The 25,872-nt window shown below is 46.4% G+C and overlaps 1 protein-coding gene and 1 long non-coding RNA gene across 4 annotated transcripts; one reads left to right on the top strand and one right to left on the bottom strand.

Moving 5' to 3' along the window:
* The first annotated feature begins 18 nt into the window (after window positions 1-18).
* On the top strand, window positions 19-19,845 carry LOC119871964. Of its 3 annotated transcripts, none has more exons than XR_005360201.1 (4): window positions 19-271; window positions 9,898-10,009; window positions 10,647-10,816; window positions 19,477-19,844. It is a non-coding gene; the product is annotated as an uncharacterized LOC119871964 (long non-coding RNA). The 3 variants fall into 3 exon arrangements; XR_005360200.1 differs by lacking the exon at window positions 19-271 and adding an exon at window positions 288-508 and having other exon boundaries at window positions 19,477-19,845; XR_005360202.1 differs by lacking the exon at window positions 19-271 and adding an exon at window positions 294-388 and having other exon boundaries at window positions 19,477-19,845.
* Window positions 12,991-21,157, bottom strand: NOB1 (NIN1 (RPN12) binding protein 1 homolog). Its single transcript, XM_038538476.1, has 9 exons — window positions 20,999-21,157; window positions 20,745-20,877; window positions 19,456-19,586; window positions 18,068-18,139; window positions 17,746-17,874; window positions 17,448-17,651; window positions 16,605-16,702; window positions 14,413-14,557; window positions 12,991-13,742 (listed from the first exon to the last, which is right to left on the bottom strand). Exons 1-9 carry the CDS (start codon window positions 21,059-21,061, stop codon window positions 13,473-13,475), a joined length of 1,245 nt encoding a protein of 414 aa, XP_038394404.1. The 5' UTR covers window positions 21,062-21,157; the 3' UTR covers window positions 12,991-13,472.
* Between the last annotated feature and the right edge of the window lie 4,715 nt (window positions 21,158-25,872).

Below are 25,872 nucleotides of genomic sequence, written 5' to 3'. Positions count from 1 at the left end.
CGGTGACTCGGGGCCGCGGCCTGGGCCTGAGGTCTCGGCTCGGGACGGGGATCCGGGAACCGCGTCCTGCTCGGCGGCACCCTGGGCCCCGCGGGTGCCCGTCCCCAGCCCGGCCTGCTCTCGGAGGGGGCGCCGGGGGAGCAGCCCGGGGCAGGGGCGCCCGTGGGAAGGCCGAGACCACCGCACCCCGGGGTCGGGTCTCCTGGGGGGAAACTGCGGCGACGCCTTCCTCCTATGGCTTTCACTGGGCTCCTTTGATCGTGCTTTGCAAGTACGGCTTTTTTTTTTTTTTTAATAAATTGAAAGTTTGTGGCAACCCTGCATTGAACACATCCACGGGCACCCGGGTTCCAGCCGCATCTGCTCGTTTTGTGTCTGTCAGATTTTGGTAATTCTTGCAGTATTTCAAACCTTTTCATTGTATTTGGTACAGTGATCAGTGATTATAACTCACTGAAAACTCAGATGATGAGGTTTTTTTTTAACATTGAAGTATCTTTACATTCAGGTACGTAATTGTTGGACATAATGCTATTGCACACTTAATAGACAAGTGTGGGGTAAACAATTTGTATATGCATCAGGAAACCAAAAAATTCATATGACTTGCTGTATGGCAGTTGTTTGCAACTCAACCTGTAATATCTTTGAGGGGGAAGGAAAAAAAGAACTTCAAAGTGCAAACATCAGAAAAATTAGAGATAATAACTAAGAAAATTCAGAGGGAAAGGAGCTGGGAACTACACCCTTCTGGGTAGGGTTTCCAAAACTTAGGGGGCACCAAAAAAACTCAGTAATCAAAATAAATATTTTTAAGGCTGTTTTTTTTTTTTTTTTTTAAGATTTTATTTTTTAAGTTATCTGCAAACCCTATGTGGGGCTTGAAACCATGACCCCGAGATCAAGAGTCACCTGCACCAGTGGCTGAGCCAGCCAGGTGCCCCAAATGTTTTTTTTTTAAATTGAGATATAATTGACACATATCACTGTGTAAGTTTACAGTGTCCGTTGGTTTGGTACATTTCTGTATCACAATATGATTGTTACATATTGATTTCACAATATGATTGTTGCATTAGCCGACTTCTTTCCCAAGTCGCACATTTATCATTTCTTTTTTTTTTTTTTATCATTTCCTTTTTGTGTTGGGAGCAGCTAAGATTTAGTATCTTAGTAACTTATTACTCTGTAATGTGATATTGTTGACTTCAGCCACCCTGTTGCCATTAGATCCAGAACCTGTTGATCTCCTGGTTATAAGTCTGTACCTTAAGGAACAGCTCCCCAGCCCCCTCCCCCCACCCCCTGCTAACCACCATTCTACTCTGGTGCTCACAAGGTCAATTTTTTCTTTTTTTAAAGACTCCACACGTAAGTGATACCATATAGGACTTGTCCTTCTGTCTCTCGGCCTCAGTCTGTCTAGCATAATGCCTTTAGGATCCATCCATCTTGTCAAAACTGGCAGGATCTCCTTTCTCACGTCTGGTTAATACCCTTTGTGCATGTGTCTTCTTTATCCACCCACCTGTTGACAGACACGTTGTTTCCATAGCGCGGCTACTGTGAAGAAGGCGGCCCTGAGCCTGGTGTGCAGGGGTCCCTTTGAGGTGCTGACTTCAGTTCCTTCAGATAGAAGTGGGGTTGCCGGGTCAGGTGGTGGTTCCATTTCTAATTTTTTGAGGAATCACTCAAAAAATTGCCATAACAGCTGTAATAAGTTTTAATTACATAAATCAGTTAGAATCCTTTCTCTTTTTTTTAATAAAGATTTTATTTATTTATTCATGAGAGAGACAGAGAGAGGCAGAGACACAGGCAGAGGGAGAAGCAGACTCCCCATGGGGAGCCTGATGCGAGACTCGATCCCAGGACGCCGGGATCATGACTGAGCCACCCAGGCGCCCCTAGAATCCTTTATTTCTAAGGAAAACCAAGAAGGAAGCAACCGTGGACTGTTGGTTACACTAGCATTCTGTGGACTGGTAGATTTATGAACACGTTTAAAAAGTATTTATTTATTTTATTTTTTGAGAGAAAGAGTGTGCATGAGTGGGGGACGGGGAGGGAGGGACAGAGGGAGAGGGAGAGGAGCCCAATGTGAGGTTGGACCCTAGGACCCCGAGACCATGACCCCAGCTGGAGGCAGATGCCCAACTCACCGAGCCACCCAAGCACGAATACGTTTTACAATTTCTAGAGGTATAGTCTCCCTCACAGTAAAGTTTTCAGTGTGGCAACAAGATGTTACCTACTAACAGGCCTACATACCTTTGGTTCATCTGTAAAAGGGAGCCAAAAGTGTATGGACTTACATTCAGTAATTAATGTTTCCATATTTTACCTTATTTATTTATTAAAGGTGGGGGTGAGCAGAGGGACAGGGACAAACAGACTCTGTGCTGAGCGTGGAGCTGGACGCTGGGCCGGATCTGATGCCCCTGAGTTCGGGACCTGAGCAGAAACCAAGAGTCCGATCCTTAACCCCCTGACCCCCCAGGCGCCCCTCCAGAGTTTGTCTTATTTGGAAATGATCTAGATACTTAATGAATATCCATCATTTAGCTTCTCTCAGGGTTGGGGATTTTGTAGGTTCTGCGGTGTCTGTTGTCACAAGGAAATGTCCTCAAGGTTGATGGGGGACCTCGAGTCAGTCTAATTCATTCCAAGACCAGCCTAACCTAAGCGCAGGCTTCCGATGGTCACCTGCTGGGTGCTCCAGGAGCCTCTCAGAGCTCAGCCTGTGCCCGTCACTGTTGTGGCCTTGGCTTCCCAGATGCCCCTTAATGACGGAGCTGCTCCTCCTCTACCTCACTGGCACGTTAACAGGAGCCAACAGTGACCAACAAAATGGAACTTTCTGGTATGGAGTATAATATGGAATAGAATTTAAAAAGTTAAATAGCTTATGATAAACAGTAGTCCCCCATTCTATGCTTCCTAACTTGAGTCCTCTTTCCCAAAGTATTTTTATTTAGCGATTTTATGTATGTATGTTTGTATGTATGTATTCATGAGCGATCCAGAGAGGCAGAGACATAGGCAGAGGGAGAAGCAGGCTCCGCCTGATGCAGGACTGGATCCCAGGATCCTGGGACCATGACCCAGGCCACAGGCAGATGCTCAACAACTGAACCACCCAGGCGTCCCTCCCAAACTATTTTTGCTGATGCTTTGTGGTATGCCATATTTCTTAGTAGTGTCCTGTTTTAGGATTCTTTTAAGACTTTGTCTGTTGGCTTGATATAAAGAGGAGGACTAGCACTTTGATATTGTCTGCCACCTTTGCTCCTTCCAGTCTCCCCGTTGCTTAAGTGTCTGTCCTCGGCTCAGGCTGTGATCCCAGGTTCTAGGACGGAGCTGTACGTAGACTCCCTGCCCAGTGGGGAGTCTGCTTCTCCCTCTCTCTCTGCCTCTCCCCCTGATCCCACTCTCTCTTTTTCTCAAATAAATAAATTAAATCTTTAAAAAAAGTAAAATACAAAAAATTTTTGGCTAACTCAATATTTAGGGTTTATGCCATTATGACAATGAGCCAAGTAGTGAATTAGGATTTTATTTTCTTCTACAACTTATTTTCCTAGAGTTAATAATTGCCTCTTTTTCCTCATTAGTTTTCTACACCATAAGCACTATACTTGTTCTCAAACCTTCCACCGAAATTGTGAAAAGCAGAGGTGCCTGTTTGGCTCAGTTGGTGGAGAGTACAGCTCTTGATCTTGGGGTTGTGAGTTTGAGCCCCACGTTGAGTGTAGAGATTACTTAAAAATAAAATCTTGGGGCACCTGGGTGGCTCAGTTGGTTAAGCATCTGACTCTTGATTTTGGCTCAGGTGATGATCTTGGTGTCATGGGATTGAACCTGGTGTCAGGCTATTCAGTGGAGACTCTGCTTCCTCTCTCCCTCTGCCCCTCCCTCCATGCATGCTCGTTCTATAAAATAAATGTTAAAATCTTTAAAAATAAAATAAAATCTTTTAAAAATTGCAAAACACAAATAAGCACCCCATAAGTGCTGTTTTTCACTTGGTCAGACTCCTCAGGTTTACCACTTGTGTTCTTCTGGGAAAAGTCCTGGCAGTCCTCTATTTCACTCTGGACTGATCACACTCTGAGGTTGGCTGCAAAGCCATCTTCCCGGGCTTCTTTCTCACCGCCCTTTTGTGTTGGAGTCCACGTATTCCTCTTTGCTTTACTCTCTCGCCACCCACCTCCCAGATCGCATTCTCTGCTGGTTTGCTAAGAAAGGATAAAAGGAAGGTAGTTTTTTTGGATACATTGCATATCTGACTGCTTGGTGGGGTGTAGGATTTTATGGCTCTGCTGGAGAATCTGATATCCACTTGAATGGGACCTGCCTTTTTCCCTGTAAGTACCCGAGGTGTTTTTATTCCCAGTGTTGTGACATTTTATCTAGATGAATATTGCAAGGATAACGCCAATATGACCTTATTCTGTACTTTTACCTGAAGTTAGGTACTACTGCGGAAACCACATTGTATTAATTCATGCTTTTCTAAATCATCAGAATATGTTACGCTATACTTGACAGTGGACGATTCTTCTAACTTTATTATCCCTTCGTGTAAGAAAAGTCAACAGAATTTATTCCTTTTCCCCCACAGAATAGGAAGTAATGATCGCTAATTTACTGAAGACCTGTTCTGAATACACTTACATGTATTAACTCATGCTAATCCTGCACACTGCACTTTGAGGGAAGTGCTATTATAATTCTCATTTTAAAAAAAAACTGGATGGGGCACCTGGGTGGCTCAGTGGGTTAAGTGGCTACCTTCAGCTTGGGTCATGACCCCAGGGTGCTGGGATTGAGCCCCGCATCGGGCTCCCTACTCCATGGGGAGCCTGTTTCTCCCTCTGCCTGCTGCTCCCCTGCTTGCATGTTCTCTCTCTCTCTCTGTCAAATTAATAAAATATTTTTTAAAATAATAAATAAAAATAGGTTTGAGATATACAAGATATGAAACTCACCTATTTAAAAGGGACAGTATAACAGCTTTTAATATATGTATTGTTTTGCAATGGTCACAGTAATCTGATTTTAGAACATTTTCATTAATCCCCAAAGAAACCCATTAGCAATCCACTCTCCGTTTCTCCTGCCTGTCCTCCACCCTTTGGCCCTAGGTAACCACTAACCTGCATTCTGTTTCTATGGATTTGCCCAGCCCAGGCACCTCATGGAAACAGTGTACATTAGATAGTCTTTTGTAACTATCTTTTTTCACTTAACATAGTGTTTTCAAGGTTCATCCATGTAGGAGCAAATATCAATACTCCATTTCTTTTTATGACCGAATAATATTCCATTGTATGGATGAACCATGTTTTGTTTACCCACCATCAGTTGATGGGCATTTGGGTTGTTACCACCTTTGGTTATTATGAATAATCTACTGTGTATAAGTTTTTGCATGGACATGGGTTTTCATTTCTCTTGGGTGGGTATCAAGGAAGAGAATTGCTGGTTACACACTGTGTTTAACATCTGAGAAACCGCTAAACTGTTTTCCAAGTAGCTGCAGTATTTTACATTCCTGCCAGCAAAGCATGAGTGTTATAATTTCTTCTCACCACCACATGCTATCCCCTGTCTCGTGTATTATAGCTATCCTAGTGTGTGTGTGAGGTGCTAGCTCACTGGGGTTCTGAATTGCATTTTCCTAATGACTAGTGATACAGAATATCTTTTCATGTAATTCTTGGACATGTACATATCTTCTTTGGGAAAATGTTTATTCTGTTTCTGTCCACATTTAAAAAATTGGGTTGTCTTTTTGATTATTGAGTTTTAAGGTTTCTTTTTTTTTAAGATTTTATTTATTCACGAGACACACAGAAAGAGGCAGAGACACAGGCAGAAGGAGAACCAGGTTCCCCGAAGGGAGCCCGATGTGGGACTCGATCCCAGGACCCTGGGATCACACCCTGAGCTAAAGACGAATGTTCAGCTCCATATCAGCTGCAAATGCCCTTCAGAGTTGTAAGGGTTCTTTATGCAAATTTCCTTTTTTTTTTAGCTCTTATACTCAGCATGGGACTTGAACTCACAACCCCCAGATCAAGAGTCATGCACTCTACCAACTAAAGTTTACCAACTTTACCAACCTCCTTTATAGAAGTTCCTTATTAGATACATGACTTGCAAATACTTTCTCCCATTCTTTCGGTTGCTTTTTAATTTTCTCAATGGTGTCTTTTAAATCATGTAAGTTATTAATTTTTTAAAAGATCGTATTTATTTGAGAGAGAGGGCAGAGAGCACAAGCAAAGGAAGGGGCGGGGAGAGCGGCAGAGGCAGAAGGAGAAGCTGACTCTGCTGAGCAAGGAGCCCCGTGTGGGGTCTCTATCCCAGGACCCTGAGATCGTGACCCAAACCGAAGGCAGACACTTAACCAACTGAGCCACCCTATAAGTTTTAAATTTTGATGAAGTCTAACTTCATAACTTATGATTCTTTTATCATTTCTGCTTTGGTGTCATATCTAAGAAATCATTGCCTAACCCAAGATGTATACTTACAAGGTTTTTTTTTTTCTGTGAGTTTTATAGTTTTAGCTCTCATGTTTAGGTCTGTGACCTACTTTGCAGTAATTTTTGTGTATGATGTGAGGTAGGGAATAAAACCCCCATTTGAGAGATAGTGAAACTGATGAACCAAGTGGTAATACGGCTTGTCCTTGGCTCGACAGCTAGTCAGTGGTGGGGTTTAGAATTTGAACTCAGGCCCTCAGACTGCAGAGGCAGCTTCCAACCCCCACCTGCTTTCAGAGTTAGGGTGAGAATTTTTTTAATGGTTTTATTATTTATTTATTTATTTATTTATTTATTTATTTATTTATTTATTTATTTATTTAAAATATTTTATTTATTCATTCATGAGAGACACACAGAGAGAGACAGAGACACAGACAGAGGGAGAAGCAGGCCCCATGTCGGGAGCCCGATGTGGGACTTGATCCCAGGACCCTGAGCTAAAGACAAATGCTTGGCCCCTGAGCCACCCAGGCGCCCCAGAGTCAGAATTCTGGACCCCAGCTCCAGATCAGCTGCAAATGCCCTTCTCTTGGAGCTCTGTTCGCATCTGTAACAAAATCGGTTTCAGCTGCGTTGCCTTAAAAGTCCCTCCAGCTTTAATTTGCTGTCAGTTTGAAAACTGTACAGTTCCCATGGGGTTCTGGGAGCAGGCCTGTCCCTAGTGTATGTGTGTACCAGGCATTGTGTGTCGAGAGAAAACCACGTCCTCAAGGTCTCCCCCACAGCACCAGGGAGCGGCCAGCACCCTGGAGCTGCAGAAAGCTTGTGGATGGTCTTCATTATCTAAAAATAAAATGCAGAAGTAGGAGAAACCTCAGGGGTCCCCCATCCTCCTGATGAAAGAACACAAACAGCCTCATTAGTCACCTACTAAGGCACTGCCTCCACAGGGTGCCTCCTGTTTTGCATAAGGAGTCCCTAAATCCCCCTTGCTGTGGGTGACGGCTCGTACAGTAGCTCAGGGCCCCAGGGGCCTGCGTGGGGACTTGGGCACCTGTTGTCTTCCGCCGTTCCGTGGCTACCAGCCCAGGATCCCTGCAGGGAGGGCACAGGTCTTTGCTATTAGGGGATTACTGACCGGACGGGGGCCTCCTCCGCGCTGTCCCACTGCGGCGATCGCCGGTGCCCGGGCCCCCACCGTCCTGCTAGACGTCTGCGTGCTCCCCGGGACCTTTGGCAGACGAGGCCGTTCTCTCTGGGGCTTCGGCCCGGCCCGCTGGAACTGAAATTTCTCTGGACCTGGCCCGCGTGTGTTGTGAGCGATTTTAGCTGATACAGCAAATTGAGTTCTGGTGTCCGGTCACAGAGTTCAACGTCTAGAAGGGACCCCGTTTTCAATGCTTGATCCTTCCTGTTCCACCCCCACTGGTAATTCCTGAGCTCTTGCACAAATGCCGTCAGAGATCAGGAAATTTCCGAGAGCAAACTACAAGAAAAGTTAGGGGAAAGTAGGGCGCCCGGGGGGCTCAGGGGTTGAGCGGCTGCCTTGGCCCAGGTCGTGGTCCTGGAGTCCCGGGATCGAGTCCCACGACGGGCTCCCTGCAGGAACCTGCTTCTCCCTCTGCCCGTTTCTCTGCCTCTCTCTCTGTGTCTCTCATGAATAGATAAATAAAATCTTAAAAGAAAACAGAAGTTAGGGAAAAGCATTCCCTGTCTCTTGATTATTTTGTCCAGACTAGTGTGAGTCACGCATTCAGTTCTACAAGCATTTATTAAAACATCATTCAAGATCCAGGCAATGAGCTTCACGAAAGGTGTAGAAAGATAAGCCCCACCCCTTCCCAAGTTTGCAGACATGTGAACAACTCATTTCTACACTACAGTAAACGTACACCACACCTCTGTGTCATCATGGGTCACAGAATTACAGCCTCATTGTGGTGTTAATAATGCAGAAAGGTTGCATTAATGAGCATTGACCTTCAAACATCTGAACATACAGTGATCCCGACAGGGAAATTATTTCCACCCTAGCTATCTCCCTGTTCACACGTATCGGGGTGAAAATAGTAAATTTGGGGAGCTATTCTTCCAAATGTCTCAGTTTTGCATTTGATGCTTGATGGTGGATTACAGTGGTACTCTACCCCGGGGGTGGGACTCTACCCTGGGACAGTGGTACTCTTCCCTGGGGGGTGATTTGGAAATGTCACAAACACTGCTGTTGACTGTATCTTGTATTAAGGAAGAGAGCAGTAGAGAACTGATGCCGGCACACTTGATCTGGGGGCCCCTAGGGGGTCCTGCAGAACTAGCCAAGAGGGCCCTTGGCTTCATGCAGGATAGAAATCAAATGTGAGGCAGCAGAGCTTATTGAAGACCTAGGAAGAACAGATACAGACCGAGTGTGTAGCAGACTCAGAAAGGAAAGGAGCACAAGTCTCATCTTTGGGGTCTGGAGGTTTTTATGGAGGAGTGTGGTCTGGTATACAAGTCCCCTCAGGCATCCAGGAACCTGTTTGCACAAAGACGAGGGCTCAGTTGGAGCCACAGGGTCTTGGCATCGAGATGTGTAGCTCCAGTGGTCTGGAATACGCATATGAGGGTGTCCTCGAGTCCTCCTCGCCCGGCCCTTCCTTACGTGTTATCTATTCCAAAGAAATCATGAACCCCTCGTGCCTTACAAGGAGGACATCCTGAGGCATGTGTAAAGCGGGTTGGAGGTGCAGGTCCTGGTGAGAACGGAAGCAGGAAAAGGAGCAAAAAGCAGATTTTTATGAAGTCCTTCAGTTTCCCTGTCTCAGAATTATCACCTTATTGAAATGTTACTCAAGATTGCCAGTAGGATTTGGATTAAATATGAATTTCAAGAGTCGTGAACTAGCAATCAAAACTTTCTCAAGGATAACATAAGAGTTCTTAAGCTTTTAAAACCTCAAGTCTGGGACGCCTGGGTGGCTCAGCAATTGAGCGTCTGCCTTTGGCTCAGTGTGTGATCCCGAGGTTCTGGGATCGAGTCCCATATCGGGCTCCCTGCATGGAGCCTGCTTCTGCCTTTGTCTCTGCCTCTCTCTCTCTCTCTCTCTGTGTCTTTCATGAATAAATGAATACAATCTTTAATTAAGCTTCAAGTCCTCAGGACCTAAATGCTGGAATTAACTTGCTATGCGCGTACTTACAATCTCTCATATTGTTCTTGCTCACGAGTTTATTCCAAAGCCACTTGTATGCATCTCTACAATATGTGGTTGTCACTAATGCTGTTCACCAAGTATTTTGAACATCCTACCTTCCGGCCATTGATTGGGATTGCATTTCTTGGTCCTGTTTGGTTGGGTGAGGCCATAGGACTAGTTCTGGCTGGTGAAATTTTTTCTGGAAATTTTCTTCCTTGCCTCAGGAAGCTGTTCACAGGATGTGTGGACCAGTGCTTCGCTGACTCAGCAGGGCCCACTGCCATCTCCAGAGCGCCTCACCTTAATACTCCATGCTGCCCTAGAGTTGCAACAAAGGTGAGCTTTTTCTTCTTTACAAATCGAAGTTTTTGTTCTCTGGAATGTTTTTTCTTGATTTGAAGTAAACGTGGTGAAAAGCGAAAAGTTGACAAGCCTAGGTATTGGGTGTGGGGGTCTCCCAATTGGATGGGAAGCCACCAAATGTGGGGTGACCAGATGGGTGGAGGCCCGCAGCAGGGGCGGAGAAGGAATCCACCCAAGGCAGAACAAAGGAGATAGTTCACGGAATCTACCACAGGGAGCGGCAGGCGGAAGAGCAAGCCAAGGGACGGTGTGCCAAGAGGCGTCGGTGGGGGCTGTGGTTGGAGGGAGGTGAGGAGGTATGGGAACGTAAAGAACTTCCTTTGTTTGGTACCAGGTGTAAGTAACTCCTTGGTCAGCTAGGACTTAGGGATATTTTGAGGTGGGTTGTCTGATGGGCCTGCTTCTACGTAGCAGTGGGGGTGTCGAAGGGTCCCTATGGGTCCTTCTACCTGACTCAGGCTTCCATTGTTCAAGTTGGTTGCCTAAAATCGGCCTCTGCATTGGACACAGGGTGTTACAGTATCCCCTACTTTTCTGTAAGTCTGATAGTATGAGGAGAAAGAGAAAGGGATTCTCACAGGCTCTCGCCCTGACCCCCCCTCTCCCCCAGCACCCTGGACTGGAGCTGTGTCCACAGCCAATCAGCTGGCAACCCCAGTGAGTCTCACAGAGGTGGAGGGCAGGGGAGCCAGCGTTCACCCTGTTTCCTGTGGTCTCCACTGGTCCATTTGTTGCATAAAAGATGGACTAAGCTGAAACCTTGGCCTAGACACTCGCAAGGTATGTGACTTGAAGGCATTTAATCTCATGTAGAGGATGAGTGCTGGGGTTCACAGCACCCACACCTCGTAGCAATGTCCTACCCAGTAAATAGATGAACACGGATTATATACTCAACCCAGAGCCTCTAACATGATGAAGTGCGAATGGGTAGCTTCCATCATGGAGTGATAAAGAATAAGGAAGATCTCTATGAATGGATGGGGAGTGATTTCCAGTGGGGCTCAAACCAACAACCCCAAGATCAAGTCACATGCTCTACTGAGCCAGCTAAACACCCTACTACTTAGTGTCAGAAAAGTTTGGGCACCTGGCTGCTTGGTCAGTGGGACATGAAACTCTTGATTTCAGGGTTGTGAATTCAAGTCCCACACTGAGCGTAGAGATTACTTAAAAACAGAATCTTGGGGATCCCTGGGTGGCTCAGCGGTTTGGCGCCTGCCTTTGGCCCGGGGTGTGATCCTGGAGTCCCGGGATCGAGTCCCACATCAGGCTCCCTGCATGGAGCATGCTTCTCCCTCTGCCTGTGTCTCTGCCTCTCTCTGTGTCTCTCATGAATAAATAAATAAATCTTTCAAAAAAAAAATAAAAACAGAATCTTTTTATTTTTATTTTTTTAAAGATTTTATTTATTTATTCATGAGAGACACAGAGAGAGAGGCAGAGACACAGGCAGAGGGAGACGCAGGCTCCATGCAGGGAGCCTGATGTGAGACTCAATCCCAGGACCCCGGGATCACCCTGAGCTGAAGGCAGACGCTCAACCACTGAGCCACCCAGGGGTTCCAATGTTTTTGTTTTAAGTTCAATTTAACTATATGAGAAATGGATTAATCATGTAAGAAAAAAAACCTAATTAAGGAGCTTCTGAAGATTACTATATATACACACATACATACACACATGCACACACACACACACAAACTCTTTGTACTTTGTGTTTATATTGTCAATATGAAGAACTTGGAAAAAAATCTTGTGCTCAGGTTCATATCCCAAGTAATCAAAGTTAACACTTAGCAGGACACCGGGTCAACCTATCACTCATGTAACATTCCTGCCCAAAGCGTTTCCTCTGAAATTTCTTGGGGTTATGTAATCTGTCAAACCCAAATGGAGGGACATTTTATTTATTTATAAAGGTTTTTATTTGAGAAACAGTGAGAGAGTGAGAGAGAGAGCATGAGCGGGGTGCAGGGGTAGAGGGAGAAAGGAGACTCCCTGCCGACACGGGCCTTGATCCCAAGACCCTGGGATCATGACCTGAGCCAAAGATAGATGTTTAAAATGACTGAACCACTCAGGTGGCTCACATCTTTAAAAAACGGTGTTCAGAACTGGGAGGGCAGCCCTAGTGGCGCAGCGGTTTAGTGCTGCCTGTGGCCCAGGGTGTGATCCTAGAGACCAGGGATGGAGTCCCATGTCTGGCTCCCTGCATGGAGCCTGCTTCTCCCTCTGCCTGTGTCTCTGCCTCTCTCTCTCTGTGTCTCTCATGAATAAATAAAATCTTAATAAGAGTGAATCTAGGTCAAAGTCTGTAGTTTACTATACTGAACTTTCTTGAATGACTGAAATGCTTAAGTTTTTTTCTTTTAAAGATTTTTATTTATTTATGAGAGAGACACACACAGAGAGAGAGGCAGAGACACAGGCAGAGGGAGAAGCAGGCCCCATGCAGGGAACCTGACCTGGGACCCGATCCCGGGTCTTCAGGATCACACCCTGGGCTGAAGGTGGCACTAAACTGCTGAGCTACCCAGGCTGCCCAAGTTTATTTACTTATTTTATTTATTCATGAGAGAGAGAGAGAGAGAGGCAGAGACACAGGCAGAGGGAGAAGCGGGCTCCATGCAGGGAACCCGACGCAGGACTCGATCCCATGTCTCCAGGATCAGACTCCGGGCTAAAGGCAGCGCTAAACCGCTGAGCCACCAGGGCTGCCAAAATGTTTTTTAAAAAAGATTTTATTTACTTAACAGAGAGAGAAAGCATGTGTGCATGCATACATAAGCAGGGGAACAGTGGGCAGAGGGAGAAGCAGACTCCCTGCTGAGCAGGGAGCCTGATGTGGGGCTCGATCCCAGGACCCTGGGCTTATGACCTGAGCCAAAGACAGACATGTAACCAACTGAGCCACCCAGGCACCCCTTAACTGGTTTTAAAAAAAGAAAAAATAGCACTTCCTAGTTTTATTATAACAAATTTAGTGTATCTTCCTGTAAAAAAAATGAAAATATAAATGCTTCATACTTGAGTATAGAGCTTACGTGTTAGCCTTCAAATTACGAAGCAGACGTTTGCCAACTTGATACAAAGGCACAGAAGCTTATAACCACATTTATTAGAAAAATATCACCAGCTGGAAGTTCCTTTCTTTGAATGCTGAAGATATGCTCTATGGCACCTTTCTGTCTGCTTTCATCAAGCTCCCCTCAATACGGCAGGAATCCCAGTCTCTGGATGCTCAGAGGCCAAGGGATGGCCCCGTTCCACCTGGGACCCCACCCGGCCCACCCCAGGTGTCAGGAAGCAGCACTGCCTAAGCCAGGCCTACTGTTTCCACCAGACGGCCCTGGAGTCCAACAGCTGGAGAAATGAGGCACCTGAGGTGCCAGCAGCTGCAGCGGCAATCCTGTCTGCCCATGGAGCTTGCAATTCACCTTTTCTTTACAAACTTCTTTCTGGAAGCATTAGGATTTAACCGCCTCCTGCCCGCTCCCAAGGCGTTGTCTCGGATCTGCAGGGTGGCTGACCGGCTGGAGATGTCATTCTCGGCAAAGGGAGACACCCCCGCGATGTAGTCAGGGGCAAACACGTCTGTTTTCTGTCTGGCCTTTCGGGAGAGTCTCAGCTGAGGGAAGCGCTGGTCCTCGGTCAGATGGGGGTTGATGGCGTATTTGCCCCCTTTGGGAGTGGGAAGGGAATACTGCAAACAAGATGAGGAAAGGCCATGAGGATGGGGCACCCTATCCAAACAAGCCCAATCCTGTTAACGTCAAGCACCCTGATGGTTCTGGATGCAGGCAGAGAACATCACGGAGTCACTACACACCCTCGGCCGACAACGGAGTTACCTCCAGACACAGAACTCTGGCAAGCAGGTGCCATTTTCAGTGGTGGGGGTTTAGTTATTCTGAAACAGGTACTGTAGGACTGAGCAAGTAATCATGGAAAGTGGTGTAAAGATAAAAGGGAGGGGTAGGATGAACTTTGCTCGGTTGAGATGGAACTTAACTCATTTTAAGACTCAGACACGTAATAGAAGATACTCCCGTGCATATTTATGTATGTTCGCTTACACTTACAAACTCTGTCCGCTGTGGGCTGAGAAATCTCTGACTCCCTAGGGCAATGAGCCCACCCGCCCACCCTGTGCTCAGCTCTTTGCTTCAAAAAACCATTTTCCCTATGGAATGAGAGCTCCAGAGAGAAGTGGCTGATGCCAGGGCAGGGACAGCATTAGAAGAGCAGAGAGCCAGAAAGTAAGACCATGTTCAAGGAACAACCGGGATGTTTAAATGCCAAGCTTATCTCTGATCTCCCCCACGGCTGATCTCCCCCACGGCTGCCAGGGGACGGGGAGATCTGCGACTCACCCGGAGGCCCCGCGGGTTGAGCACCTTCGGGTTGCGGGAGAAGTGCATGTGGAGGCTTCCATCATCGCTGACAGTCACAGACACCTTCTTCAGGGTCTTGTTTCCACAATGGGAACAGAACACTCGGCTCATGTCAGATGTTGTCCTGGAGACACAAAAGGCAAAGCTCTGCACTGAGGCCACAGGCGGCAAGCCCCGTCCCCAGAGTACAAGGTGAGTCAGGGTGTCAGAGGAGGAGGACAACAAGAGAATGGGGAAGGCCCAGGAGCCCCCTAACACGCCAGAGACCACGGCCGCTCGGCCTCACGCTGCTGCTACAAGCAAGCTGCCGCCACATGCTCCACGGGAAACGGCACATGAAATGACGCAGGCAGCAAATCAGCGCACGTGAAAACTGAGCAGAATGTCGTTACACTGGTAATGAAGACTTACTGAACTGTTAGGCATTATTCCACAAGTTTGACATCAAAGCAATCCTATGGAGCTGCCATTATGTCCATCCTATAGACGGGGAAGCTGAGGCAGGTAAGGTAGCTTGCTCAAGGTCACAGAGCCAGTATTTGGTAAATGCAAGCCCAAGGAACCTGGGTTCACAACCAATGCTCTTAACATCACCATACCTAGCCAAGGGGCATTGTTACTCACTTCCCACATCGTGCGCTGCAATGTCAGCCAGGGTATTGAGCCAGGAGGTGGCTCCAGAAGTACCCAGGATGTCCTAATGAGTCACACAGGAAACACTGACCAGCGGCTCGTTGGGTGGGTGTGGGTGTGGAGGGCTGGCCCTGAGGCCTCCCCTCTCTCCTACCCACTTGAGCCCCAACAGGGGATCTTGGACAGGAAAATCTGCCACTGCCAAGGACTAAGTGGCAGGGTTGATACCTGTCCTTGAGGAATTCTCCCTCAATTCCCCGTGGTCAGGAGATGAGCTGTGAATCTCCTGAGGAGCCGAATCCTTTACCGGCAAGTCTCTGAGAGTAAACCAAGCGCCTCTCGACAGACACTAGGAACTAATTATCCTGTGTAAGAAACCGTCCAGTCACTGGGGCTCATCTCACAAGAATGGAGAACATTTCTAAGAGCTGCTAAGAGTGAGTGTCCATTTGGGGGAACTTGGCGTTTTGTAACAAAGGGCATTGGAGGAAATGGGGTTTCCGGAAGCAGGCGTACAGAGGCTGGTGCTGGGGCAGGGCCCCCGTGCCATGAGTGACTGGTTGTTTTGAAGCCGACAGGGGAGCAATGGTCCATTTAGGCAACTTTACCCTCAGTGGGAAAGCCCTTAGGGACCTAAGGAGGCACCTTGCTGCTTCAGAAACTTCCATGCGGGCCTCTGCACTGAAAGGTTCCGCAAGATGATTGACATGATGGCTACGAAATCTAGACCGAAGCTACGGAAAGGTTGTAAGCCACCATAGCGTTAAGATCACAGGGCCATGCTCCACCAGCAAGACTGCAGTACAGGGTCTTCTGCTCCAAGTAGGTCTCCAGGACCCTGGGGCCTGCCCGCTGAACACCAGCCCCCACTACAAGAACCAACTCAAGAGCCAGAAGAGAAATGGAAGAGAAGGGCATGATCCATGAACTAACAGTTCACCTGAGCGGACAACTTCCTATGTTCCAGATACACACTCCTATAAACTATCAGCTTTTTCAATTTACCTAAGAAAAATCTGAAGCACTAAGAAGTTCACCAACTTCTGAAAAGCTACTGCGAGACAAAATCTGGATCTGACCCTGTACGATCTGAATCCATCCCATTTAAAAAAAAAAAAACAAAACAAAAACCAAAGAGCACAATGAACCCCCATGGGCCCCTCACTCCACTTCAACAACCATCAGTTGATGGCCACCCTGTTCCATCTCTACCACAACCTACTCTTCCCACCTGAGTATTATCTCAGAGCAAATCCCAGGCATCATTTCATCCATAAACATTTTAGTACATAGGTTAAATGATGGGGGTTCTTTGCTCATAACCCACACCTTTAATCCTACGACTAAGATAAGATAGGCGATCAGGTGACCTCTGTCCAGAGGTTTTAGCGCTCTGGTGGGGACAGAACCTAGCTGCCTCTGAAAGACAAGGCAGAGGAAAACCCACAAACAAGGTTCTCCTTCAGAAAATTGACAGACGGGACAGAAAGACAAGAGTTCAACAGAGAGGCAGTGGGTCCAGATGATCAGCTACGTACTTGAAACAGCCGTGGCAGCGCAGGATGTAGCTCCGGGCCTCACGGATCAGCATGCCATTCACCGCCAGCACGTGCAGCCCCATCTGAAGCAGAACATTCTGCAACCAACAAGTTAAAGCACAAATAAAGTCAGCAAGACCAAATTCTCTTTTGACATCTGTATAGTCACTGTTAAAGGGCTTCACAAAGGCTGGTTTGCTTCATAAAGGACTTCTGCTAAGGGAAAGTGAGCTGAGGGTGCCTCTCAAGACAGGTAACAAGGACGAAGACCTAGTTTTCTCTGGTCTTTCAAGGGTCCAGGTCTTCCGCCAGGGCCCCCTCTCGTTTTTAAAAAATTATTTATTTATTTATTCATAACAGATACACACAGAGAGGCAGAGACACAGGCAGAGGGAGAAGCAGGTGCCATACAGGAAGCCTGACGCGGGACTCGATCCAGGGTCTCCAGGATCACACCCCAGGCTGAAGGTGGCGCCAAACCACCACCAGGGCTGCCCCAGGGCTCTTAACAAAGACATTTATCTTGTCAAAGGCAAATACACTCTTTTCAGAGCTGGAAACCTCTACTTTTTCTAAGTTCCTAAGCATGGAAGGTACGGAAAACCATCCAGAGACCATGAATGGTAAACATTAGAAACTTAACACATGATATTTTGTCACTACCTTGATTCTCTACTCTCCAACCTAAACTACAAATAATTAAAGAGCACAGGTAAAGTTTCTAGAACCAGGAAAAGTAGTATCACAAGGTAGAGCTGTACATATCCCCAAACCTCAGAGGGATCCCTGCCCACGAGAAGTTATAAAATAGAGCCTAGGGCCAGCCAACGCCCATCCACCCACCTGCATGGCAAAGTCTGTAGTCACACAGCCAACCCGCACACCCTTCGGGACGGCACACTGCTCCAACTCCCGCTGGATCTGCTTGATGTTGCTGGGTGTTATCCATCCACCCCCGTCATCATCACTATCCTCGTCTTTACTTTCTTCAAATCCATTCTCTCCTTCCTCATCTTCCTCACTTGGAACATCATCACCTTTGTCAAGCTGAAACAACAGAATTCTCAAATTCCTAGCCCCACAGGAACAGCAGGAAGACACTGGCATGTTGTCACCAGGAGATCATAAATCAAGGCCTTACCAGCAGCTCCTGCAGTTCACGATCAATATTAGGCAAAGGGTTTCTCCAGAACATGAAGGAACTGAATTCTAGGTTCTCAGGCTCAGCAGCTGGATGTCCACATTGTACTGTTTCTCGTGGGGGTTTAGGCTGAGGTTAAAAGAATAATAATTTTATTCTTTTGATTGAGAGCATTATAGATGCAATGACAGAGAAGTTGGATCAGACAGGGCTGGACTAACTAGAAATTAGCCTGGATAAATATAGCTCACTGTAAAGAATTTGTGGAGATGGGACATGTAGCAGAAGAGGGCATGAGAGCATGGCCTGTCTAAGGCATTACCTTTGAAGGCAGATGGAAACCAGAAATGTATAGAGGAGTTTCTGGGTGCTGACTTGATGAGCTCACTTTAACCTTTAAAAAGAAAAGAAAAAAGTGCCAACCCTAAGCAGAAAAATACGGTTTGAAAATTCAGTATGGAAGAGTAAGTAAAATAAACAGAAAAAACACTTTCCCAATGGTTACTGAAAATTGGGAAACAAAAATAATTATTCAGTGATTCCACTAGTGCCAAATAAGCACTTTAAAACATTTCTTTTTTTTTGTCTTCATAAATAAAGCTCTGATGAACACATTATTATTATTTTTTAAAGATTTTATTTATTCATGAGAGACACACACACAGAGAGAGAGAGAGAGAGAGAGAGAGAGAGAGAGAGGGGCAAAGACATAGGCAGAGGGAGAAGCAGGCTTCATGCGCGGAGCCCGACGTGGGACTTGGTCCCGGGTGTCCAGGATCACACCCTGGGCTGAAGGTGGCGCTAAACCGCTGAGCCACCCAGGCTGCCCCATTATTTCTAAACTTGCATATATCGGGTTCTTCTGGTTCTTCTTCCACCTAAGTTTTATACTTAGGATCAATGCCTAAGAGTAAAACTGCTGGATCAAAAGATACAGTATTATTCTTTAAAGATAGATGTTTTGGGATCCCTGGGTGGCGCAGCGGTTTGGTGCCTGCCTTTGGCCTAGGGCACGATCCTGGAGACCCAGGATCGATTCCCACATCGGGCTCCCGGTACATGGAGCCTGCTTCTCTCTGCCTGTGTCTCTGCCTCTCTTTCTCTCTCTGTGACTATCATAAATAAATAAAAATTAAAAAAAAAAAAAAAAATTAAAAAAAAAAAAATAAAATAAAGATAGATGTTTTAAAGCTTCTGATACAAAATATCTAACTCCTGGGGCACCTGGCTGGCAAAGTGAGTAAAGCATGAGACTCTTATCTCAGGGTGTGAGTTTAAGCCCCACAAAGAACTTACTTAAAAGAAAAAAAAAAAAAAAAAAAAAGGGACACCTGGGTGGCTCAGTGGTTAAGTGTCTGCCTTGGGCTTAGGGCATGATCCCGGGATCCAAGATGGAGTCCTGCTTCGGGTTCCCTGTGGGAAGCCTGCTTCTCCCTCTGCCTGTGTCTCTGCCTCTGTGTGTCTCCCATGAATAAATAAATAAATCTTAAAAAAAAAAAAAAAAAAAAAGAAAGAAAGAAATACAGTGTCTGAGTTCAAAATACTCAGGGCTGGGGTCAGTAGAAATGAAACCTGACAGATCATGACATAAGTGTGGAGACATAGTAATGGGAACACGGGGTCCATCATACTATTTATTCCCTCCACTTCTGTGTATCTGATAGTTTCTGAAATAAAGTTGGAAGAAAACCAATAATCTTCCTGACTTACCTTTTCTGGTTCTCGTTTTAGGTGTGACACCCCAACAAACTCTGCTTCTAATTGATAGGTGAGTGCCAGCACTTGGATATCTGTGGCAGAAAGGCTGGGATAATCTCCAGTTTTCTTTGAAAACTCAGTCACTGTAAAGAGGGTCCCAAATCGCATTAGAAACAAGACTTATAACCATAGATAACCAAAGAGACTGAAAAGAACTCAGGATCAATATCCCAGAAATCCTCTTAATACTTTCGTCCAGGGATCCCTGGGTGGCGCAGCGGTTTGGCGCCTGCCTTTGGCCCAGGGCGCGATCCTGGAGACCCGGGATCAAATCCCACGTTGGGCTCCCGGTGCATGGAGTCTGCTTCTCCCTCTGCCTATGTCTCTGCCTCGCTCTCTCTCTCTGTGTGACTATCATAAATAAAAAAAAAAACAAAAACAAACAAAAAAAAACTTTCGTCCATGTCCTTATGCTTTTCTACTCACTGTTGAGACATTTGTATTCTCTATCATTAAAATTCACTCTAGTTAGGTTGACTATGACATCTTTATCTAGCACAGATTACTAGAAAGTCACTGAAAGGGACACCTGGGTGGCTCAGTGGTTGTGTGCCTGCCTTTGGTTACACATGATCCTGGAGTCCCGGGATCGAGTCCCACCTCGGGCTCCCTGCATGGAGCCTGCTTCTCCCTCTGCCTGTGTCTCGGCCTCTCTCTCTGTGTCTCATGAATAAATGTATTAAATTTTTTAAAAAACTGTATTTATCCTTAAAAAAAAGTCACTGAGAGCATGTTTGCAACTGATGAGTTCATGAATTCCTCATTATGTCGGAATAGAAGGTCTCTTCTCAGCTCTAAAATTCTTTGATTCTTAGAATAACCATCTGGATTAATAGCATATTCAGATTCCAAAGTAGGATGAAAAATTCAGTCAATAACTTGTAGTCTACGATGAAACAAAATTATTGGAGGCTCTGCAACGACTCTGCTTTGTAACAGTAGCACTCACCTTTCCTAAAAAGCGGCTCTAGACAGGGCTACAGTGTACAGGGCGCTCACCGTGCACCAGCAGCTCTGGCACTAACAGCCTTTTCCATTTCATCCTCCAACCAAATCCTAGCAAACACCATCAGCTCTTCCGCGGGGGGGTGAAGTGACCTGCCTGCGGTCAGTAGCCGGCCGGGCCCGGCGGGTTCCTGACCCGGGGAGTCCCTGGCCCCGCGACCTCCCGGAGGCCACGCGCCCCGAGGGGGTGGCCGGGGGCGCCGCTTCGCCGCCAGCCCCGGGGCAGGGGCACTCACCCAGGCGCACGTATTCTGGGCAGGGCTCCTTGAAACGCAGCTCGTAGGGCAGGACGGCGAGCCGCCGCCGAGTGGCCTTGTCCCGAATCTCGCTCACCACATCCCGGACGGTGTAGATGTTCTTCCCGATGTCCTGCGGGGACGCCCGCCCAGCTCACGCGCATCCACGCCACGCAGTGCGCCGCCCGACCTCCCGCCCTACGTCAGGGGCCGCCAGCCCAGACGCTGCCCCTCTCGGCCGGGGCTCTCCGTACCTGCAGAGCCGCATCTCGCAGAAACGCCCCGGCATCGGCCACAACGTGCTCCACCGCCGCCATCTTGGCCGAACGCGCGCTCAGGGCGCCTGCGCACCGGGCTGGCCCCGCCCCTCACATCCGGGCCTCTGGGAGCCGCGACGTCCCGCTGTGACTTAGCGGCGCCTCCTGGCGGCCGGATGGGCATGTCCCGGCTCAAGGCTACCTGCGCGCCGGCGCCACGTCGCCCGCCGCCCGGCCAGGTGTGGGCGGGGCCAAACTCTGGGCGACCCCTGAGGGGGGGGGCCTCGGCGTCCCTCCCTTAGCGCCTCCTTTACCTTCAAATGCAAAACCTGTAGAAGTCTCGTTACGGCTCGGGCAATAGAGAGAAACTGCAGAGCATTTAAAGATCACAAGTCAGGAGACGGGCCGTGTTCTACGGGTCAGGGAAGCTACTCGGGACAGCGAGGTTCGCCAACGTGCGCGGCACTTGGTTTAAGGTCAGCCCCGGGGCGACTGTTGCCCTCGGATCGTGGGTGCGGCCTGCGTACAAAACAAAACCCGACAAACCGACCCCCAGCCACTTTCTCGTCCCCTATGCTCTGCTGACCGCTTCATTTTGAGGGTCTTTGACATCCTCACCCACTTTTCTAAGCAAGGCACATCATTTGCTAGCAAATAATTCTTTGCTGGATGGAACTGAAGGGCGTTTTATTTTTAAAGATTTTATTTATTTATTCGTGAGAGACGCAGAGAGAGGGGCAGAGACCCAGGCAGAGGGAGAAGCAGGCTCCACGCAGGGAGCCCGAGGTGGGGCTCGATCCCGGGTCTCCAGGGTCATGCCTTGGGCTCAAGGCAGGCGCTAAACCCCTGAGCCACCCGGGCTGCCCTGAAAGAATTTTAGATTCTTTCTTAGATTTCTCAATTCCTTTTCAACTCTGATATTCTATAATTATGAGATCTGGCCTGTTAAAATTCATGCTGGAGAATTTCAGGAGAATGATGACGTGGGTTTTCTGTCATTCATCTTCAGCGACGCCGAGTTATTCCAAGCCTCCTTTGTCAAGTCCCCAATCGTATCCCTCGATTATAATTTATCCATCCTGCCCCCGAAAGTCCTTCAGTGCCCTAGGCATCCCCTTCCGCAGTTGCCCAAGTTCCTTCTTTCCCCAGACATCTGTCTCAACTTTTCTTAACGTTTTTTCTCTTTCATCTCCAGGGCCAGTGGCTCCTGTCCTACCTGCCCTGCCTGAAAGAGCACGGTGGAAGGCTGTTTTCTAATGCGCTAGTTCATCATATCAATCTTTTTTCCAGCTTTCTATTTCTCTGCATAATTTTTTATTTATTTTTTATTTTTTAATGATAGTCACAGAGAGAGAGAGAGAGAGGCAGAGACACAGGCAGAGGGAGAAGCAGGCTCCATGCACCAGGAGCCCGACGTGGGATTCGATCCTGGGTCTCCAGGATCGCGCCCTGGGCCAAGGGCAGGCACCAAACCGCTGCGCCACCCAGGGATTCCCTCTCTGCATAATTTGATATTGCTGACCACCTCCCCTTTCTGGGCTGTCTCTCCTCCCCTGACTTTGGTAATATTTAAGGATCTGGTCCCCCTGCCTCTCTGCTGGCTTCTCGTGCTCCTTCACTGGATTCTGTTCTGCCTTGCACACAGCGCACCTCTGCCTTGCCTTCTTTGTCCTTTAAGTGCTCTCCTTTAGCAATATTATCTATCCTCAAAGCTTCATTTATTACATTATAGGAATGCCTCCCAAATCTTTAGGTCCTATCTCTATTTATTCCCCCGATCTAGCCTTCTGGAAACATCCATCTAAAAATTTTAGGCATCTTCACTTGTCAATTAAAATTGATGTAATTATCTCTTAACTTTTTTTAGTCATTAGAGTTATTTTTTTACTAATGGCATTTCCAACAAAGGCACTCAAGGTAAGAATCTCTGAGTCATCTGAATTCCTACGTTCTTTTTTAAAAAAAGATTTTATTTGAGAAAGAGAGAAAGAGCATGAGTGGGGGTGAGGGGCAGAGGAAGAAGGAAAGAGAGAATCCCAAACAGACTCCCCACTGATTGTGGAGCCTTACACCAGGCTCAATCCCAGGACACTCAGTCCTACCACCTGAGCGGAAATCAAGAGTTGGAATGCTTGACTGAGCCACTCAGGCTCCCCGTCCTCACCCACGCCTTCTTTTTTAACCCATACTCCCCTTGATGCCACTTCTGAAATATTTGGGATGTCTGTGACTCCTCTACATTTATTCCCTTTACTCTAGATAAGTTTTAATCTCATGCCTAAAAAATATAATACACTCAACACTAGTGTTCTTGTCTCTCCTTCTTTAATTGATTTCTCCTGTTGCCTAAAAAGGGAGGGAGGATGTGGGAACTGGACTCCATAATAGAAGAGGTTTATTAAAGCTGATAGTAATAGTTCTGTAAACCCTAGGAAGAATGATCTAGATCAGTGGTTCTCAAACTTGAGCGGGCATCAGAATCACCTAGAGATCTTATAAAAACAGATGGATAGGGATGGCTGGCTCAGTCTGTGGAGCATGCAACTCTTCATCTTAGGGTCCTGAGTTTGAGCCCCACATTGAGTGTAGAGGTTACTTATAAATAAAATCTTTAAAAAAACCTCACAGAAATGGATGTTTAGGCCTCATTTTCAGATTCTGATATGTAAGGGCACCTGGGTGGCTCAGTGGTTGAACATCTATCTGCCTTTGACTCGGGTCGTGATCCCACAGTCCTGGGATTTTTTTTTTTTAAGATTTTATTTATTTATTCATGAGACACACAGAGAGAGGCAGAGACACAGGCAGAGGGAGGCTCCTTGCAAGGAGCCTGATGTGGGACTCAATCCCTGGACCCTGGGATCGTGACCTGAGCCAGAGGCAGACGCTCAACCACTGAGCTACCCAGGCGCCCCAATAAATAAATCTTCTTTTAAAAAAGATTCTGATTTGTAGATATGGACAGTGCCTGAGAATTTTTCTTTTTTAAGATTTTATTTATTTATTCATGAGAGAGAGAGAGAGAGAGAGAGAGGCAGAGACACAGGCAGAGGGAGAAGCAGGCTCCATTCAGGGAGCCCCACATGGGACCTATCCCAGGACTCCAGGATCGAAGGCAGGGGCTAAACCGCTGAGGCAACCAGGGATCCCAGAATTTGCATTTCTAACAAATTTTTGGTGATGCTGCTGCTGCTGACCTGAGGACATACTTGAGAACCACAGATTTAGGCGAATAGTCAGGAAAAGAAAGATTGGGCTTTAGGCCATTCATTTTCCGTAAACATTGAGAATATCTATTAATATAGAAGGTATCTTGACACCTTGTATCTGTCATTTTTAATGGTATTTTAATCCCTTTTCTGTTTTCCTGTAACATGAGTCTCCAAGTCCCCTGAAGACTTAGAAGGAAACTAATTTATTCAAAAAATATGTATTGAGAGCTAATTTATATCACCATGGGTTGGGTGATGTAATAAAATGATATTTAATGTAGTGTGAAAGGGCACCCTCAGAGTTTGTGACATGGGAGCCAGTTCTTTAAGGACAAGTAGGGCAAAGGCACTGAGTTATGAAAGTCCAGGTGGTGTTCAGGAAATTGAAGGTATGTGTGTAGTGTGTGTGGTAGCTGAGGATACCTGAAGACAGGATCTCTCAGAGGTGAGTGAAGTGAGCCTTGAAACAGTTCAATTTTTTGAAGTTTATGGTTTTTCATAAGGTAAAGAGATCTAAAACATGGTTACAAAAATTACGGTCACTTTACACAGTTTACATGAATAAATCAACACTTTGAAACACAGGTAGAATGATTCAACATTTAACTATTGGAGATAACGTCAACTTTTACATGCAAACCCTTTATGAAAGAGAAGGGTCTTGTGTGCCAGTAAAGATTTGAGTTCATTTCCAGGCCTGGAGGCTACAAAACTTTTCACTTAACAGTGGGCTAGGGAAGAGAAAAACTTGATGAAGAAGAAAATACCATGTGAAATCAATGTATCCCTAGAATTCCTTTGAACATTCTTGGGAGTGTCCCATACTTTTTGTCTCTGTCCTTGCCTGTTTCTTCTTATTCCAGAAAATTGTCCTGGCCAATCACTACTTAGTCTCCAAGAAGCAGATCAGTGTATCCTCTGTAAACCAGTCTCTGATAACTCAAATCAGATTTTCCTCCAAGGACAGATTTGAACTTTTCTTTCTCATCACTTTTAAGACGTTTTTAGTTTTGTTGTTCAGTGAGCAGTTATTATTTCTTCTTTGCATTGTAATTAATTGTGTGTCTTCTTTAAGTAGTTTGGAAATCAGGGACTGTTGTTTTAGGGGTCTTTTTCTTCAAATGATCATTTCAGTCTGCTTTTTAACTTTTGGGGGACATTTTTATGAAAATATACTTCAAATTCTTTGGTAGGTCTTTTAAAAAAATTCTTCCAAGCTGTAGGATCTACAGCAGTGTGTTCAATGCTCAATAAGTGTTGATGAAATCTATTCATTTAGCAGTTTACTTAAAGACACCTCCTGTGGGCTAGACACTGCTTTAGGAGCTGGGATATGACTCCTGTCTTCCTAATTCTTGTAGTGGGAAACAGATTACATATACACACATGCATATATTCATATATGACTCAGTGATAAATATGAGGAAGTATGAAGAAAAAAATAAAGCAGGAAGGGGGGCTAGTAGAAGTAAGAGATGGGTTGCATGTTCATTTATTTATTTTTAAAGATTTTATTTATTTATTCATGAGAGACAGAGAGAGAGAGAGAGAGAGAGAGAGGCAGGCCCCTCTTGGGGAGCCAGATGTGGGACTTGATCCCGGTAATCTGGGATCATGCCCTGAGCCAAAGGCAGACGCTAAACTGCTGAGCCACCCAGG

This window comes from Canis lupus, chromosome 5 (genome assembly GCF_011100685.1).
Source record: "Canis lupus familiaris isolate Mischka breed German Shepherd chromosome 5, alternate assembly UU_Cfam_GSD_1.0, whole genome shotgun sequence".
NCBI classification, from domain to species: Eukaryota; Metazoa; Chordata; class Mammalia; order Carnivora; family Canidae; genus Canis; species Canis lupus.
This window is presented reverse-complemented; position numbering and strand designations above follow the sequence as displayed.